Source organism: Oryzias latipes, chromosome 20, assembly GCF_002234675.1.
Source record: "Oryzias latipes chromosome 20, ASM223467v1".
Lineage (NCBI taxonomy): Eukaryota > Metazoa > Chordata > Actinopteri > Beloniformes > Adrianichthyidae > Oryzias > Oryzias latipes.
Window position 1 is genome coordinate 11,052,617 of NC_019878.2, and position 19,889 is coordinate 11,072,505.

At 38.6% G+C, this 19,889-nt stretch overlaps 1 protein-coding gene across 6 annotated transcripts in view; it reads right to left on the reverse strand.

Moving 5' to 3' along the window:
* Positions 1-1,436: 1,436 nt before the first annotated feature.
* col11a1 (collagen type XI alpha 1 chain) overlaps positions 1,437-19,889 on the reverse strand; it is a 99,797-nt gene continuing 81,344 nt past the window's right edge. For all 6 annotated transcript variants that reach the window (XM_023950174.1, XM_023950175.1, XM_023950176.1 and 3 more), the window contains 17 exons: positions 18,820-18,927; positions 18,399-18,452; positions 17,136-17,189; positions 16,737-16,790; positions 12,880-12,933; positions 11,648-11,755; positions 11,286-11,339; positions 10,940-10,993; positions 10,553-10,660; positions 9,566-9,619; positions 9,446-9,481; positions 9,309-9,362; positions 8,958-9,204; positions 7,535-7,647; positions 7,188-7,256; positions 3,850-4,083; positions 1,437-2,922 (listed from right to left, as the gene is read on the reverse strand). In XM_023950174.1, the coding sequence (XP_023805942.1) occupies positions 2,776-2,922; positions 3,850-4,083; positions 7,188-7,256; positions 7,535-7,647; positions 8,958-9,204; positions 9,309-9,362; positions 9,446-9,481; positions 9,566-9,619; positions 10,553-10,660; positions 10,940-10,993; positions 11,286-11,339; positions 11,648-11,755; positions 12,880-12,933; positions 16,737-16,790; positions 17,136-17,189; positions 18,399-18,452; positions 18,820-18,927 (1,602 nt within the window). In that variant the 3' untranslated portion in view covers positions 1,437-2,775. The remainder of the gene's footprint in view (positions 2,923-3,849; positions 4,084-7,187; positions 7,257-7,534; positions 7,648-8,957; positions 9,205-9,308; positions 9,363-9,445; positions 9,482-9,565; positions 9,620-10,552; positions 10,661-10,939; positions 10,994-11,285; positions 11,340-11,647; positions 11,756-12,879; positions 12,934-16,736; positions 16,791-17,135; positions 17,190-18,398; positions 18,453-18,819; positions 18,928-19,889) is intronic.

Below are 19,889 nucleotides of genomic sequence, written 5' to 3' on the forward strand. Positions count from 1 at the left end.
TACTGCGGCGTGAAATATAACCAATGGTTTTTCTTGGTGACTGAGGTCCCAGCTGCTTTGAGATCATCAACTTACTCCTGTCTTGTTTTTTAGGCTGATTTTTCAGTGTTCTCGTGATCATGGAAACCCCAGCAGGTCAGATCTGGTTTGGAGCCCCAACATACAGTTGGACTGATGTTCATGTTTTTGTATTTTGTCACATTTGCACCAACATTCGACCAATGTCCTCCCATAAATCGACTAAAAGCTATTTAGTCTTTCCCATGTCAGAGAGTTTGGAGTCTTACTGATGGAGTGATTCTGTGGACAGGTTGATTGGGAGAGTCTAACTGGTCTGTGTGAACCAGAACTCTTAATGGTTATGAGAGGATCAATAAGTATTTTTTGCAAATAAATTCTTCAAAGTCAATCTCTTGATTTTTCTTTAGGATTTTTTTTTGCTGAAATTAGCCTACCATTAAGATGACGAAGACCAACAAAATCAGTGGGGGGGGTCAAATACTTTCCTCCCTCGTGGATTACCACCATTAGTTTTTGGAAACTGGCAGCCAGAAATCCCATGGATTAGCACAATTTTAATTTGTTGAATAGTCAAGTAAAATAACTCAGCCTTACTTTAAAATAAAAAACATTCTTGAAAGCACAAAAATAATTTTTAAAAACAGCTTTTAAATAGTGAAGGTTTGTTTTATTGGTTTGTGGATAAGAATGAGATATTTTAGTTTTCTCTGATGTTCACATGTTCAAGAACATGCTTAACCCAAATTCTCGCCGCTACCCGATACTAGCACATGTTGAAAGAGGCTTGGTGCAAAATATTGAAGCAGTAAAAATCTTGCTAATCTTGCTTTAGAGTTTTTCTTTCACAGCTCTATTCCGATAAATGAAAGACTCTGTGTCAAGTAATTTCAAATTTCCAATGGTTGGCACTTCTGAGTATAAAAAGGACCCCATCCATGCTTCACTACGAAAGTCAGATCCCTGATTGGTCAACGCAAGAGTTTTGAAGGCAGAAGCCCAAAACACATGCATACTTTTGTTTTCAAAGACTTTAACGTACGTTGCTAAGGGCGATGTGAACATAGCTTTACGGATAGTTCAGTGTTGTGGGAAGAGTAAGGATTCTCCTTTACATTCTCAAACTTCCATCTCCCTTAGAGCCTTTTTTCTTTATCATGATAAAACTCAGAGATTTTTTAGCAAAAATTCTACCCTCACAATAGAGCATTTCTATTCTTTGTGTGTTATAAGCCTTGATGTTGAAAAAAAAAATAGATCAAGAAATGGGAAAATACCATCAAAAGACAGGTAGTTGCTTTAAATTCACAACTCATCTTTGTCAAAGAAATGTATTCAGGAGCTTTGAAGGTGGTCTTCTTGTTTCAATTATTTTTGTGGTAAATAAAAGGAGACGTTTAGGTTTCAGAAGGAAAACATTTTTTTACTGTGAGAGATTGTACTTTATTGGTTTCTTGAGAGATGGAATTGCACCAGCCCAGTATCTTAAAGACGATGAAACATATCTTTGATTTAAAGCATCTGACATGTACAGTAGGTAGATCTAAAATCATCTTACACACATCATGGAGACATTCACTTCACCGTTGTTTAGAATCCATTTCTTTTTTTATCCTTTCCTTTTTTAATATTTAAATGAACTATAAAAAGCACATTAAAACATTTTCTTATTTTTAGTTACAAAAATGGGTCAGCGCAAGGGTGTCTCATCATCGCATTCACAGAAGGATCCCAACAGTGGATGTCAAGCAGTTATTTGTCCCTTAAAAAAATGTCCCCACCCAAAATATATAAACTTAATTGTTTAACCAAGGTATATACAGGGGATAACATCCTTGAATTGTTATAGGTTATCAAGAACGTTTTGAGGTATACAACCAAAATAAAAGCCTGTCCAAAATAAAAATAGGGCAGAAAAAAAGAAAATAAAATTAAATAAAGGAAATTGATATCGCTTTGGGGCGAAAACACAAAGATTAGTGGGGGATGTTGCCGTATTTTTGCCAGTATGACATTTCCAGGTGTTTTAACCTTTTATAGCCACAAAGGAAAAACAGCAAACAACCTCAAGCTGTGGACTAGAAATATATACACAAGGTTTGCGGTCTTATTTAGCAATTTTTTGCTTTCTAAGGACAAAAAAAAATAAAAAATAGAACAATATCGAGATATTACATTTATTGTATTTAATGATGTTTTTAACTTACATTGCATGTCTTTGAACCAACACTGAAAACTAAAGAGAAACGGATACACATGCAAGTTTTGAAATTGGATTTAGAAAAAACAGTATTGTACACAATAAGAATTACAGTTTTATTTGTTTTTATTAATTATCAAAGTATACCTTCGTTCTTAGCACCTTTTTTATACACCTTATTTTTGCACGTTTTGACCGTTGTAGTCTTGTTCATACAGCACCTGGAGAATCCCGAGAGGACAGCTGTTTCCCCCTACCCCTGCTTTTCGATGGTTTTGTCCGATCCACCCTCCTCCGCCACGTGTTTCATTGTCCTTTACTCCGTAAAACGGGGTTAAGTCATGTGGTTTTGAGCCCTACATGGACCTTCCGGGGTTTCACGTACGTACACTGAAAGACTCGTTTGCTACACCATCTCTTTTTCAAAACTTGCATGTGGCATGGATAAGGGTGTGGGGGAAGGGGCTACAACTGGGTTTTGGTGGAAACCAGAATGTCTCAACTTGACTTTCTTTGCTGTCCCCATAGAGTCCTTCGTTTTAAACTATCATTTTCATTTATCCGAGGAAGCAGACGGGTCCGACGTCAAATCCAAACTTCTGGTTAGGGTCTCCAAAGTCATTGAACATGACGTCGACAATTGGAACCTGATCAATTTTGGGAGTGTTCAGCTCCAACACAGTCTTTCCGTACCCGTTCCTTGTCTGTAAGAAAACAAAAGCAAGAGAGGAATAAGAGAAATCTTATAGTTTGTGATTATTTGGCTGTTATGAAGACCATTAACTCTAATAACGTAGATGTCGCTATGTTCACACCGTCCTCGGCAACGTGTGTTAAAGCAGCGACTTCCTAAAAATATAAATGTAAACATACGTATGCGCGGATTTCAGTCTTCTGCATCTAGAACTACAATGTACACACATAGTTATGCAAGTTTGTACGACCGTTTTGGGGCTCTACGTACTAACGCATGGACATTGAATGCGTTGAAAGTTAAACCACATCAAACTTTGACCAAGCCAGTTGGGTTAGGTAGTGATGTGTGGGTAGCTTCTCTTTTATCCACTGACGTGCCAACCGTTTGAAAATTGATCATGGAGGAGAAATCAATAATTGTGGTTTGTGTTCGGCCGGAATTATACGACACCAAGTCTTTCAGATAAGGATGAGCCTGGAGCAAAATTCATGAGATTTGCACCACCTCAACATTTTGCACCAAGCATCTTCCAACTGTAGGTGGTGTACATGTGCTAGGAAACAGTAGAAAAGGAAAAAGAAGCCTATTCTTAGTTATTCATGGGCTAAATGCGTGTCAAAGAACCTGCGTTTAGAGTGTTCTTGAATGTCACATGACGTAGCTTTACACATGCTGTCTAAACTACCATAACTCTTCAACTATTTACGTAATTATTGTGATTCCAAACGATTCTGATGCTAAGAACTACACCGTTATGCAACACTTTATAGTATAAACATTTAACTATTGTAAAGGGCTGCATTTCGGCGCAAAGCTTCTTTTGACCATTTCAGAATCCGTTGGATTCAAGCTAATTGTGCCGACAGTTTAAATGTACCAGAAAAAATTTAGGAGAGTGTTATGTCGCCAAACCTAAAGTTGCTACACTCCTTACCTCGCATCCATCTGCGATGGCTGTAATATACGGGTTGTTGTCAAAAGACATCTCCTCATCGTTGGCGCCCAAAAACCGTAGCGCCCTCTCATGGCTGTCACTGGAAGCGTCATGCCACGCCACAGACTGGTGACAGTGGTAGGTAAAGTTTTGCCTGGCTGATGCCGTCAGTAGTTTGAGGAAGGTCATTTGAACCATGTTTATTGAGTTTCCGTCCGCGTCGACATAGTTAAGCTAAAAGGAAACAAGAAAAAGAGGATAATGGTCAAATATAGGAATAAATAAAAATTACCACTTGAAGAAAACTTAAAAAAAAAAAGATTATTCATTTTAATTTAAACCATCTTTTCCTATTACAGCCTCTTGGTGCTCCATCCCTGGGCATAAAAACTCTGTTTACAGACAAAAGACTCATAATAAACATAAAATGTACAATCTTTCTATCAAAAAGTTTGATCAATTCCAACCAAAGAGTCACAGCTTGAGGATTCAGAAGATCAACATCCTCTTGTCTGGTGAGACAAAAAGGGTCTTCATAGACACAATAATATGCTTTGGTGTCACGGAAGACTAGTTACACATAATAATAAGGTAATTAAATGGCAATTCCTTCACAGCATGGTTTCTGAAAAGATAAAGATGTTAAATGAATCAGAAGTTAAATCTCAATGAACCGATCCAAATGCCAGGCGTGTTAGCTTCTTGTCACTAATGTTGCCTAATTGTTCTTATCTGTGTGTCTTTTTTTTAAATCATTTTCCTCTTTGAGTATTTCAACTAATCCACATCTAAATATTCCTTCTGATTAACCCTTTCATGCCTGAATTTATTTACACATAAATAATGCAAAAATCAAGTGGAGTCCTGGATTAAATTGTATGCTGCGAATTAGCGTACAGAGGTTAACCCCATTGTTGCTAACATATTCCTTTAAATTTAGTGGGGATTTTCCCACAAGGCTGCCTGATCCATGCCAGATTTTGTTTACTTGATTGGCCTCCTGTTTTTTTTAGGCAGCGATGAAAACTCATCTAAACTCCAAAGTTCACCATACAAGTCATATATATGCAGTTCTCATTCCAGTTGCAAGTGAACCTTGGTGTGTTTCACTGCACTTGGAGTGCAGAAAGAGAAAACTAATAAAGTAAACTAGTACATGTTGGAACCCGGACTGTGACTAAGAAAAAAAAAAGAGTAAGTGGTTCATGCAAATAGCAATTGCATGAGCTTATTTTTACCAAAATCAGACGACTAATTACACTAAATGAGTTCTTCTTCATGCTACATATCTGATTGCTGAAAGTCAAAAAGCCATTTGTAGAAAGCCTGTCGAGCTCTTTAGAGGTTGGGCAGTAGTGGTGGAGTGGTAAATTTAAGAAATGTGTGGTTAAGAGAAGTGGGTTAGCTTTAAGGTTATTTTACCCTTTAAAAGCTAACATCACGTAAAGCAGCCAATTCTAAACCCAGATAAATGCAACTGATACACAGCACATCAATGACATACAGTAAATTGTTGCGTAACGACGCGAAGCCACTTTTCTCTGCGACAGAATCTGCTGGAACTAATTTGAATGAAGACTTACAGTAGGCGAAAGGATATCAACAGTGATGCTAAAGCTCTGGTGGTAAAGGATTAATAATGATAAAACTTAAGTGATGCACCACTACAAAAAAAAAACAATCAGCACTACAAAAAAAAAACAATTAGGCTAATGTGTTCATTATTTTCCGCTTTCTAGGGGGCACAGTAGGTGTATCAGTATTTGCTACTGACAGCAACGCAGAAGATATGCCAACCTTAACAGAGTTGTATAAGAGCGACAAAAACACCAAGAATTCAATGGATTTAGTGATTTGAAGTGATGCAAAGAGTTCAGTTGACTTGTTAGCATGTTCTTTATGCTATGCTTATCTGAAAAATTGTTCATGTATTGCCCCGTTAGACTAGATTCCTCCGATGTTTCATGAAGCTAAATACAGTTATGGTAGGGAAGCATGTATAAATTCAGTCTATTATTATATTGCCTTATTGTTATCTAATAGTTATTATGATTTGCCTTTCAAGATGAAATGTCCGTTCTTGGTCCTGTATTTTGTTAAATAAGTTTTTCCCAAAAGTGCTACTTTTACTCCGGAGTGAATTCTAGTCCGAAAAATCTGGAATTCCTTTCTTTCCTAGTTCTAAAAATGGATAACAACTTTTATGGCCAAAACATATTATTGTTATTGTATTGTTATTGTATTGTTATTTATTGCTCCTGCTCCTACACCTGGCTGTGGTTCCTGTCTCCGGCTCGACTCGCGCCCCTGACTGTCCCCCCAACCACGGCTGGATGAAGCTCGTCTGCTGGACTTTATACATGTAGTTGTAGAATTAGACAAGTTAATTCTTCTCTAAGAGTTCTGGTAAATCTCCTGTCCGTCCTGGGGGAGGATCCCTCCTTCATGTGGGCACCCCTGAGGTCTCTTCGTTTTTCCGGAATCCGTTTTTTAGGACTTTTTCCTTACCACGAAGGAGGGTCTAAGTGCAGGGATGCCAGTATAGCTTAGTCAGTTTGTTAGTTCATTGTAGTATATTCCTATTGAACTCTTTGTATTCGTGATCCTTTTGAGTTCATGTTTTACTTCGGAGCCCATCGAGACGACTGTTGTTGTGATTTTGGGCTATACAAATAAAATTGAATTGAATTGAATTGAACAGCGTCTACTGAAACAACATGATATTTCTAGACAGTGTGTACTCAAAAGTGCAGTGTGAAAACGAACACAAAGAAAATGATAACTTTATTTACACCACTTCTGCTGGAATATATTGGATTAAATGTGCAATAAGAATTTGGTTCCTAAAAATACAGTTTAAAAATAATCATAATAATGTCCTTGCTACTGCTCCACAACAAAATATAACAAGTCTATGTTTCAAAATATTACCAATATTTTGAATGACTAAATAAATAAACGAATGTGCTTTATTGAATAGGAGCATTCTGGATGTCTTGGGGAAAGTCCTTGAGCCAGAAACTGACCACAAATGGCTTTGACTGGCACATGAACTCTGAGTAACCCTGAACATGGGCTTTAAAAGCTCCCTCAGCTCAGCGCCGCAGCATGAAAGCTGCAGAAAGTTCTGTCGCAAATGATCTCCTCGAGGAAATGTAAGCCCCACTTCCTCCGTTCACTTTTACATACGAGAAATAGGTGTTTGCAGAGAAGCTTTCTCCTGTTTTGGGGTTATTTAGGAATAAAATAAAAGAAAAAAGGCAGTCAGATTACGAAAAAAAAAAAGTTGTGTTTTGACTAAGATATAGTATCTGTATAAAATACAACAAAAAACTTACTGTTTTTCCATGCTTAAATTCACTGAACCATGAACCTGGGACTTCTTTGGGCCACGAGGATATTCTGACCTATAAAACATAACGTTTGATTGTAATCACAATATTTCCATTAAAATTTACAGAAAAATGCATACATTTGCAAATCATCTAGGACATGAAGTCTATATGTCATAATTTTACTACAAACCTCATAGCCTCCTCTTAGTTGTGTTTGGCGTGTTGTCAGAAAAGCAAATGAGTTGTAGTGAAATCCAATTTTTTAAACTACAAATTTGTTTAAGAATGCCTTGATGGTTGTCTTAGTTATGTGAAAGACACAGCTAAATCTCTTGGGTAAAAATACTTACTCCACTGGACTTGTTATCTGGATAGATGCAGGTTTCACCTCCGGCTGTGAAGTTACAGTAAACTTTGAAGGAATCTCCAGAGCAGCCCTGGTTGGGATCAATCCAGTACTCGCCTGAGGAGAGCCAAGAACATTCAGCCATTATCTTTGGCCAAAAAAAAAGGCATTTTTAAAGGCATATTTTGACTGCTTGAAAGAAGCTGGAGACAATGAGTCACTGTGACTTTTCATATATTGAAAACTATAACAATGATTTTTCTGTTTGGCTACAAAGATAAGGATTTCGAACAGTAAAACGCCTGTGACACAAAGCATTAAGCAAAAGGTCATACAGGGACACTGCAGCATTTGATATGCTTTTAGTGTTTTAAGCTACAGTTTACACCAGACATTTCAAGGACACGCTAAATACGCATTCTTGATCGCATGTTAGCCCTGAAGTGTTCACACTGGAAAGCAGGAAGGGTCTTTTTCTTCTTCTGTTTCTATTGTTTACAAGCCCATGTGCACCACCTATAGCTGGAGGAGACTTGGTGCAAAGCGGTGGAAATCTCATGAATCAAGACTTGGTGTCATAAAATTCCTTCATGATCAATTTTCAAACGGTGGGCACTTCCGTGAATTTAAAGGACGTCATCCATACGTCACTAACAAATCCTAGTCCACGATTGGTCAACCTGGTTTAATTTTCAACACACATTCAACTGCCACATGTTTTGTACGTAGAGCCAGAAGAACGACCATAAAAACTTTTGTAGCTACACGAGTGCCATAGTTTTGAACATGAAAGCCCGATACTCGTGTTTATGCATGTTTACATTAACTTTTAATGGGTAGGGGTCACTTGAGCAAATGTTGCAGAGGGCGGTGTGAACATAGCTTTATTAATAATTCTCCCATGCACTTTAAATTCAACACATTGGAGGCCCACTCTGATCAACTTTTGATCAATTTTAAAATTGCTTTTGATGGTCGTTTAATTATGATTATGACGGTTTTAGCCCAAATCCAAAACCCTTTGCTGTTTTCTAGGACATAGTTTCTGTAGAGCAAAAGTAGTTAATTAGAAATTCCCCTCTCAGTTGTGGGCGGTACCATTGAAATAGAGCAACGCCGCCGCTTTTTCTCTCCCCTTTGCTGAGAGCACTCTGTTTAAGACGAGCAGGGACCTTGTGCCCGCTTTGCATATTTTCTACATTACAAATAATCTCTTTATCAAACTGCATTTTTTCATCGGCTCCTGCTTCACAACGATTTAAATACTCAAAAATGCCACCTTGAGCTTAATTTCCTTTATATATGTCCTTTATTGTCAGAAACCCCCCTCAAGAACATGTTAAAAACAACATTTTCTTTGGAGTGGTTCTCTAAGAAGATTTTTGTGTTCTGGTTTCGACTGCATTTTTTGTCCGACTTCCACTCACCATCAGGGAACTCTGGGTGGCAGAGCTGGAGGTCTTTGCACGTCCTGGCCGGGTTATTTTGCGTGCCCATGGGGTATTTCATGCGTTCAATGTCCTGTTTGAGGCTGTTGAGCGAGCCAAAGATGTCTTCCATGCCTTCGCCATAATCCATGATAGTGCCAGCCGTGTCCGACGGCATGTCAGCCGAGCGTTTGCTCTTTTTCGGTGACCGAATGGGGAGGGGCTCAATAACCTCCCCTGGTGGTCCCTGGTTTCAAACAAAAATGAACTTGCATCTTGCAAATTGGTATTGTGGAGATTTTACAATTATTACTAAAAAAAAGTTAGCAAAAGTGATGCTAAAAAACTCACAGGGGGCCCTGGAGGACCTATTAAACCAGTGTCTCCCTTCGGACCAGCAGGGCCCTGAGAGAAACAGAAGATGGAAGTTATCCAGCAATCACTTCTTCTTATGGTGCACATGAACCTTTAATATCCATTTTACTCACACTTGAACCCTTAGCTCCCTTTGGACCTTGAGGACCCTGCAGAGCAAAGCAATTCAGAAGTCATTCTCTCATTCCTCTCTATACAGAAATGTATTTTTAAATGGGGGGCGAGGGCCTTACAGGTAGACCAGGAGGGCCTGGAGGGCCGAGGGGACCAGCAGTTCCACTCATACCCTGCAATTTAAAACAATAATAATTATAAAAAAATGGGACTTTTTAGTGCGTCTTATATCACAGAAAATACGGTATAGAAGCAACATAAAAGTAGGAATATTTCAAAGTTCAAGGTTTAACAACCAAACCAACCATGAGGATAAAAAGGGCAGGTTAAAAAAAATAGAAATAAAAAAACCCTAAGATTTATTTTTAAAGGCATGAGGTATCCTGGGAGTTAACTGAAGTCTAAGAGGTGGATGAAGGAATACTGTGAAAATGTAACTTTTGAGCTAAACTGGAAATTGTTCAATCCCAGTGACGATTCAGAGCAAAGAGAGAAAAAAAGCTGCAGAGAAACATAAGCAGTACAAACAGTTATGTTCAATATCATATCTTGGTAAGAAAATTGTGAGCAATTTAATGTTAAAAAAGCTGAACTGTAGCTGTGTTTGCATTCCGCATGTGTGCAAAACTTTTGCACACAATTTACAATCACACTGCTTCCGTTAAATTGTAAATGTGAATAAATACAAACCAAAACACGTAATAAGTCATTAAAAAACATGCCGACGGATGTGAACAATACTTATATTTACAGCAGATACATTGAAAGTTCTGCCACACACTAGGGTTCATCATCATCCATCAAGGTAGACGTCGGCGTCTTATTCAGGCTATGGAGCAGCGAGCTCCTTACACGTGCGAGTGGCTACAGATGACGCCATTTTGGGAAATTGTGGTTGGTGATTTTACAGAGAAGCTGTGGATCCAACAATTATGTATGACACCCTCAACTTTTGATGAGCTGTGTGATGCTGTGGGACCTCTAGTGGCACCCGCTGTGCAGTAGCCAAGGTTGATAGATAGATACAGTCAGCAGATACAGAAGACAGAAGATACAGTAAAAACAGCTGGTGTGCTTGTGTAGGAATAGAATCATCAATCACTTACAGAGTCGCCCTTTCCACCAGGAGCCCCCTGGGGTCCGGGCAGACCTCGGTCTCCCTTCTCTCCCTGCTCTCCAGGAGGTCCGATCAAACCGATTAAACCAGGATGACCCTTCAAGGTGGATACAAATGAAGGCACACAGCATTTAAAAATAACTCTCCAGGTTGTACAAACTACCAAAAATTCTAATACTTTAAAAGTTGAAACAATTTTACTAAACTTTTAGCAGATATATTATTTATAATAAGAGCATTATTTTGCCATGAAATGTCATTATAGCAAAAGTCATAACTACTAGCTGTAAAATGTTACACAGACTGAACTACAAATTATTGTAGTTTTCCTCTTATCTTTGTCCAGCACAGAAAACACAGTAAAAACGGAGCATACCTTTTCACCTTTCGACCCAGGGTCACCTTTAAGACCAGGAAGACCAGGAGGGCCCTGTACAACAAAGACTGAGTTAAATCTAGTCGGAAATGTTCAAAGGGAAACCAGAGAAGTTTTGAAGTAAACTTCAACCGTCAACAGGGAAGAGTACCAGATGATCATCTTAAATCTGAGGATCAGAGATGCTTTGGGGAGCATTTCAAGTCACAAAAAAACCCAAAAAAAATCCCATCAGATCTCTGAGGTGACTTTAACTACAAAGCTTACACAGCAGTTACACAGGAATCCTTCTTTAAACAAATATATGAATAAATCCAAACAGCGAAGAGGTGCCCTGCATACTAACCATTGGACCTGGTGGACCATCTTGTCCTGGGGCGCCGGGCAGTCCTTGTTCACCCTGTCGAAAAAGACAAAAAAACAAACAAACAAAAAAACATTCAGTTGCTCTGAACGTTATGGGCTGCTGTAGTTTTTCTGCTTTATCATTGATTTTCTGTGTCGAGCTCCATGATTAATAGCCCAAAGTGGAAAGAAAAGTGTGCTGGAATAAACAAGTGAAAGTAAAGTATAAGCAAAATGGGAGTATTGATTATTCCATGAAGTGTATCATCGGGCCCTCAGCTGTTTGTGTGTACGCTGTGGGTGTGTTTCCGCTCAAACACGAATGTCTGTGCATGCAGAAGTGGATCTGCGGCGATGACGTACAACAGGGCCAGGGATTCCACGTAGACCCTCTGGACCAGGCTTTCCTGCAGGTCCCTGGGGTCCAACTGGTCCTGTTTTTCCGGCTGGGCCCTCTGCACCTGCTTCACCCTGTTAGTGGAAAAACAGACACCAGTGATTGGAAGAAACTAGATCTTGCAAAAAAAAAAGCTTTTTTGAAATTGTCTTTGCTAAAAGTGGCTTCTGCTAATTCAAGATTTGACTGCAAAACAAAAAGTTTTTACTCTAAAAAATAGACAGAGATAGACTTTTTTAATATTCAGAATTCAGGTTCAATCAAATTTTCCCTTTGAATACAAAGCATTGGTTTAAACATTTTTGAATAAATCAGGAAAACGTGGAAACATCAGGAGGATATTACAGGATAAATACATTTTGTGATAAAAATAAAAAAACATGAAAGTCGCAATGTTGCTGCCAAAGAGATCTACAACACCTGAACTGTCACGGGTGACATCGGCTTTACCCCGTTAGGCTACACTTTACCAATGTATTATTACAATGTAAGAAAATGTGACTAAAACTGGTGCTTTCACGTCAGAATCAGCTGATTTACGTTGATTGCGTCAACTGTTGAAGGGTTATGGTAGTAAAACTCGCACTAAAGTTCCAGCTATATAGGGTTAATATAATACAGGAACATAAATACACATCACTACGAGAAAAACTTCACAGAAGAGATTAAAAAAAAAGAATTGAAGGAACTCTGCGTTCCTTTCTGCAACACAATTTTTTGTCTATATATTCCAAGCAAATTTGGGAAAAAAAGCTCACCAAGGATATAATCTGATTAAAGCACTGAATTTAAACCTCAAACAATGTATGTGTGTTCCTCTAAAATACATCTTCATGAACGCTCAAGGGGAATTCATGTGTAGCGGCAAAGAAGAAGGAAGTTGGTAACTGAGTCCGGCCATCAGAGAATTTGACGCTGATGAAACGTTGGGATTGGAAGAGCAAATCAAAGCTAAATGTCACCTGATACGCTATAATACAGATCAACTTAAGGTAAAAAAATAAACCCTGTAGATTTAGCTTGGTGTACAGCCAAGAACAGCACCAGAGTAAGCCAGATCAGTACATCCAGTTCCTTGTAATGTGAGACAGCAGCTAAATGAAATTGTTGTTTTGTTACATTTTCATTCTGTTTGAACAGAGGACGGTCGAGGAGCTTGCCGAGCTAGCACTTTGTGTGCGTGCATTGATTTGGTTACCTTTGCGCCCTTCTCCCCTTGCCTGCCCTCTGCACCGGCGGCCCCTGGGGGTCCCTGAGGAGAGAGGCAGAACAGCGTTTCAGCATTAGAAAAATCAACAATGCCACACAAATACCACATGCAAAGAATCAGCATTTTACAGACTAAGAAAAAATATTTTTTAAAAGTGTTCTAAGAGTAATATTTAGCCAATTGTCTTGTTATAATGTTACCGGTATATACTTGCCACAAACATGGCCTAAAGGTCGAAATTTGAATTAAACATGATCTTGTCATAGTTCCCCTTAAAGACCACTCAGATGAGAAATGTGTTTTTAACATGTTCTTGTGTCATCTCTCTGATTATGGAGGACATATATAAAGGAAAATTAAGCTAAACATTGCATTTCTGAGTATTTCTCTATTCAAATCGTTGTGAATCAGGAGCAGACGTGAAAACTGTTGTTTGTAAAAGAAAAAAAAGCATATTTGTGTTGCAGGCCACAAGCTCCCTCTTCCAAGCTCTCAGCAATGGGGAGGGGAAAGGGGGCGGGGTTGCTCCACACCAACTGTTCCGCCCATCGCTCCAGAGCAAATTTCTTAAGAACTACTACGGCTCTGCAGAAAGTATGTCCTAGAAAAGTGCTAAGCTTTTTTTATTTTAGCTAAAAACAGGATACCATATTTTCCATACTACAAGGCAAACTGTCAACGAATGATCTATTTTCAAACTCGTGTTGTAAATAAGGCTAACCGAACTATATGGTGTATTAAGCCAGACCAAAGAGTCAGAGATGAGTCGATCAGTCAGTCAAAGTATATTAACTCAAAAAAAAAAAAAAAAAAAGTATATTAACTCTGTCAAAATTCTACAAATATGAACATGCTGCAGAACAAAACAAAAAAGCCTGGAAATTTTAATAATCATACACAAATCAAATCATTCTGTTTTCTTTGCTCTTTTGTCATTTTTCATTTTTGTCATTTTTAGCGCCGGACTCCTGGCATTATTTTTATCAATAAGTTCATTTCTTAGTGTGTGACGTCCTGTGTGTGTCTTTGTGAAACGGATCAGAGGGATTTGATTTTTTTAAAAACCTGTTATGTGAATATCATTTTTAAGTCTTATAAAACATTAAAAACTAAATCATAGAACTCATCAGTGGGATTACTCCAAAAATATTTGGTGTTTTTCTAATTTTTTGCAACACCAACAGTAAAAATCCTCAAAAAAAAACCTTAAAACATTAATAAACAAATGATAGATTGTTTATTTATGATTTCAAAAAGTGCAGCTGTTTTACTGCATTACCTGCTGTCTTTATGTCAAATACTGACACCAATTAAACAACAGAAAAGACATGTAATACAAATATCTACAATAGTTAGTAAATAATGACATTATTAACATGAGATGAGTGATCCAACAGCACGCGATGATCCAGGTGTTGCGAATTGCGGCCTGCGCTCCGACCCCCATAGAAATTTGAACCCCGGGCAATTGCCCATATTGCCCATGCCTTAAACCGCTACTGATTAATTTGCATTGTCCCTTTCTCTGTAAAGTTCATTAACTCACAAGTTAACTCACAACCCTTTTAGTAACACGCAAAAAAACTGTCTGACACAGTTACACGTTAGCCTCGTTAATGTATTCACAACAATACCCAAACCTGTAAAAAACAAACTGACATTATGGCAGAGAGCTGTGTACCTCTCAAAATCGCATCGACATCGGTAAGCTCAACCAACTAAGGTGGTCTGGATTATAATGCGCACTGTAATTTTTTACATTTTTTTAAGGCTTTTAAGTGTAGAAAATATGGCAATGATAGTTAATAGATCACTGTGAACGCTTTAAAATAGCTCCAACGAGGATCGAATTCGGTCTTTAAAGATATTTTTAACTCATTTGGCTTGCTCAACAAATCCGTGGATTTTATCTCTGATCTGAAGAAATCAAACATGGTCAAGATCTGTTTGAGTGGCCACACAGGCCTCTCATGTCACGCCAGTGTTTGGTGGGTCATCTTTTTTGCTGCAGTCACGCTTTCTCAGCGTCCCCAAAGGATTTCTTTTAACACAGCCTCCTTTCTCCCTCCTCAAAACCACCGTCCACCCAAACTCCCCTCTGATCTGGTCAACCCCAGCATGAGTGCTGCTGACTGAGAGCTGAGAATGCAAGCAGGTCCGGAAGGCTTTCATCTTCTGACGTGCATGTCTTACAGGTGGAGGGAAGCTGCCTCTTCATCACCGTTTTAGCCTTGTCAAAAGACGCTGGCTATGGATAGTATATAGCGTGTTGTTTCTGTCACTTTTTCTGTGATCTGCAGCATTGCATTTGCAAGAGGGAAGATATTTAACCGTTTGAATCTAAATAAATACTTCCAGTTAGTGATAGTTGATCATGAAATTATAAATTGTCCTTTTAAAGACAGCATTAAACATTGAAAAATAGTATATTTTATAGTCTCTATAGGCCAAAAAGAATACAATAAGGCACACTTAAAAAGGCTTAATTTTTTTTTTTTTTTTTTAATGACGGTGCACCCTATAATCCAGCACATTTTATATACGTAATAATTTTGGTTGTGTTTACTGATGTTTTCAAAGGTACAAATACACACCAACACGAACCATCCAATCATCTAAGAAATCGCCACAAATAAAAAATTGTGAATAAAACTTTCAAACTTATTTTGGGTTTCTCTTGTTTTCCTGACCGCTTCAAACCCTGAGCGTGGATAAAAGAAAGGAACATAGCTCTGGTCCTTGCCATATTCCTCTGGCTATATGTTTACACTAATCTAAATACAGCTTATATAAATTTTAGAGGTGTACCAGAAAGCAATTAGCCTTTGTTTAGACATGCATGAATGCTTTTTCTCCAGAGACAGCCTCTGCATTTCCCTGAAATCCTCTACTCTCCTGAAGCGTTTCCTTTAAATTCAGGAGAGTAGCTGCTCACTTTAATGTGAGCTTTAGATAAAATTCTAAACGTATTACAGCTGGAATAGTGATGTCAATGTGTTGGCAGATCAGAAACATTCAGCACACATGTGCCAACCCCATAGTACATATATAAACAGAGTTATTTATTTGTTTTGTTAAAAAAACCAAAAACTTGGGTTTTATTTTTGATTATTTTTTATGTCGACTGACTAAATAATGAAAAAAAGCAATCAAAAATGTTGGCGTTGTTTGGGGTTGCCCTTACACATAATGACATTATAGAAAAAGTACGGCACGATAAAAGACTATTGTTTTGGATTTTTTGCTTGTTCTCTGGTAGTTTTTCCAAAGCTGATCCTGTAATAGCCTCTTAACCACTCGTCCCTGCTCACGTGATGTTGTTGTTTTCATTTCTGCTGTCCATCAGGCTGCCATGGATCAATAACGTGTAAAACTCCCAATACATCTCCCACTGTTTTCCTCATAAATTGGAACCCACAACCCCTTTCATTTTGGGCTTTTTTCTTCTCTTTTGGATAAGCCATTTCAATTACTCGCTGAGAAAGAAGAAAGAAAAAAAAAATCCTGATTTTTTTGACATCCTGCCCTTCATTTTCATTGGGATTTTAGGCGGCTTTGCTTGGCAGACAGCAAAATGCCTTGACCCCCCCATCCCCCTCCAACCACCACCAACACCGTAAATCTCCCACTTTGTATGTCCCCACTTTACTTTTAATGAAAATGAATCTCTCCAGCTTTAGCGAAAAAATTGAGTTGTTGGGGTGGAAGGCTGGGGGTTGGGGTTGTTTCAGGGAGGCAATACTGAACCAATACCTTAGAAATGAAAGCATTTAACGGTTGAATTGGACTGCTTTAAAAACTAGAAGTAGATTTATCCAAATTAACTCTGGTGAGCAAAGACTTACTCTTTTGCCAGGTGGACCAGGTGGACCGGCTTCTCCTGATGGGCCTGGAGGTCCCTAAACGAAAGCAACCAGACAAGAGATGAGGGAAATCATTTTGAAATCACAAATGTGAAAAAAGTGTTGGTTGGTTTTAAACCAAATTACAGGGCAGAAATGGAAAAAAGGCCGACCTTGGGGGAAAAAAATGGCGCCACTGCCTGATACAAGTTTTTGGAATTTATGGCAAAACCTTCTCATAACCCGATTCAAGCTGCATAGCAGAAACTTAACTAAAAGTTATCTTATGCTTGAAGCATCTTTGCAGAAAATAGATTCAGAATTTAGTCTAAAAAACCCATCTTTGATAAAATGGTTTAATGTAAATATGTCCAAATAAAAACTAAATGACGCTTGTCTTACCGGTTGACCAGATTCACCATCTTCTCCCTTCTCTCCTGGTTCTCCATCGGTTCCCTGCAAAAAGTGAACCACAGGTTAGACGGGTCCACAAACCAAAGCAGGGGTGGGCAGACAGTTTGACACCAAGGGTTCCAAATTTCAATAGAAGGGCCGGATCACGAGCAGAGGCGTGGAGTGTTTTGGTAATCCACCTCATACGAGAAAGAAATAACATGGAATTTGGGCCAAAACATGCTTTAATGTTGATTAAAAATTAATATTTATATATTAAAACAGAACATGTTTGAGTCTTTATTTTAAAATTGTGCCAATTGTTCTCATTTTAGAGCCATTTGCACCATTTATTGTGCCTCGTGTAAAACGTAAACTTGCTGCATTCATGTGGTGTTTGAATGATCGGAAAAATGAAAAACAACAAATCTTACATCATAATCCAACATCACATGAAGGCACAATAACTATCTACACCTAAACAAAGGTCAATTTATTTGTAGTGCACCATCTATGGGGAGACTTCAGAATTACAGGGAAAATAAAACATTAATAAAAATCATCAATACAATTTAATCCTGTTTGGCGGGCCAGATTAAAGAGTAAATGCTGAGACCTCGAAAGATGAACTGCGATGTAGAAAGGGAAAACTGTCTTCTGTTTTATTTAACCAGGATTTAAGAGGGTTTCATTTTTGGGCACAGACTGCAGATAGGTGGTATAAAAGGTTACGTTCTATGTGAGTTTCGATCATTTAAAAAAAAAAAAAATCATGCGTCTCTGATAGTGTTCCGCGGGCCGGACCAAACATGGAAGTGGGCCTAAGTCACATGCACCAATACGTTGGGTTGACCCGTATGGGGGCTTAGGGTTTTTGAGTTGTCCGGGCCATGGTGGGCTGTAGTCAAGAACGGAAGAATAGAATAGAAGTGTGTCTTGCAGTTCGCTTGTGACTTGTGCGACCACCTTAAGGAATGTCATAAAAATGGAAAATACCATTTTCGTGTGTGTGGTAAGTGTATTGTGAAGCATTTGTAAAGATAGTGGAATGATGCTTCCATACTGTGCCCTAACACCGCAGTCTAGTTGTTAGTAAAGTGCGAGTACTGGTTCACTACTAACCGTACACAAGTGCTGCACACAGGGTGTACACGTGATATTTGAATGCCCATAAGATGTTGACAAATCTATGCTCTGATTGTCTAATTTCTAACAGTAAGGCTGCTGTGCAAGATCTAGTGCCTACGATCTAATGTTAGATGTCATACTTACAGCGACACCTGGCTCTCCGGGTGGACCTGGGTCTCCAGGAAATCCAACAGGTCCCTTAGAAAAAAAGTAGTTGCATTTCAGATAAAAAGGAACTGCTGTTGAGTTATCATTTCCATTGATAAAAGTGTATGTATTAACATGCTTAGTAATATAAATCATGGTTACACCTTTTCAGCATAATTTGAGCAACTCAAAAATGAGTTAGCAAATCCAGGAAAGTAAATCTCTCTGGATCCCATCACCATGCAGACTTTGTATTATCTCTCAACGAAAAAAAAAGACTTTTCAGCTTTTGAAAATGAGGTAGGATAAAATGTCCTGCCTTAAAACTGGGAGACACTTTAAAGCAGCGTGCGACTGCACAAGAAAACCTCTCTCAGATCATTTAAGAAAATCGGTCGGACTTATCGGTCGGACTTACAGGGTTGCCCTTTGGACCGTCATCTCCAGGGGGTCCTTTGGGACCGGCGGGTCCTGCAGCTCCAGGTGGACCGGCTTCTCCTTTTTCTCCCCTCTCACCTTTAGGCCCCTGGAGTAACGGGGGGTGATAGAGGGCTTTAATGACATCAGTATCACTAAAGTATTGTTGGTTGTAGACAAACAAGCTGTTAGATGAGGCTGCTGTGTTAGACAACTACACTGAAAATGTCAAAAAGACAAAAAACAGATTCCTGTTTGAATACATTAGTTATTAATTCAAATTCATGTTGAGTCCATTAGTCTGTATTCAGTTTTACCTCCAATGACATCAAAGGCACAAATTGAATATTAGGTAAGATATATATAATCAGTAGAACTTTAGTCTGCAAGTTGATAAACAACATTCTTATATATTATTTAAAGACTCGCATACAACCTTTAAGCCTCATTTTTTAGGAGTGGTATGGTCTGGACCGGTCCAAACAGTATTGTGATTGTTTCCTTTCTAAAATGGACCCATTAAGTGGTACGAAGCACCAAATGCTAAGTGAGCCGTTGGATGACCCTCCATTGTCGTTGTTGTTAGCTTCACCCCGTATGCGCCGTGACAGTCCAACTCTGAGTGGAAAACACTCACTCACAAATGAATTGCCTGGACCATACTAAACCGGACCGGACCGGACTGCGATTTTCACCTCTTCGCACAATACGGAAAGAAAAACTTTTGTTCATCTTCCCAAAGTTCCACCAGGTTATGTCTATGATCACAACTGAAGTTTCGTTGAGCTTTGTCTTTAGGAAAAGGCCGCCATCTTGAATTTTCTACATAAAAGATACCTTTAGTACCTTCTATAATTTTAAACTCCAGCTCCAGATTTCGATCCCTAACTCCTTAAGCATCACTGGGACGCTACTTGGGAAAAAACGTTGGAAATTACAGTACAGACCAAAAGTTTGGACACACCTTCTGATTCAAATGAATGGGAAGGTGTGTCCAAACTTTTGGTCTGTACTGTAGATTTTGTAGATTTTGAACAATGTTCACATGGCGATCTAGCAATAATGGCGTTC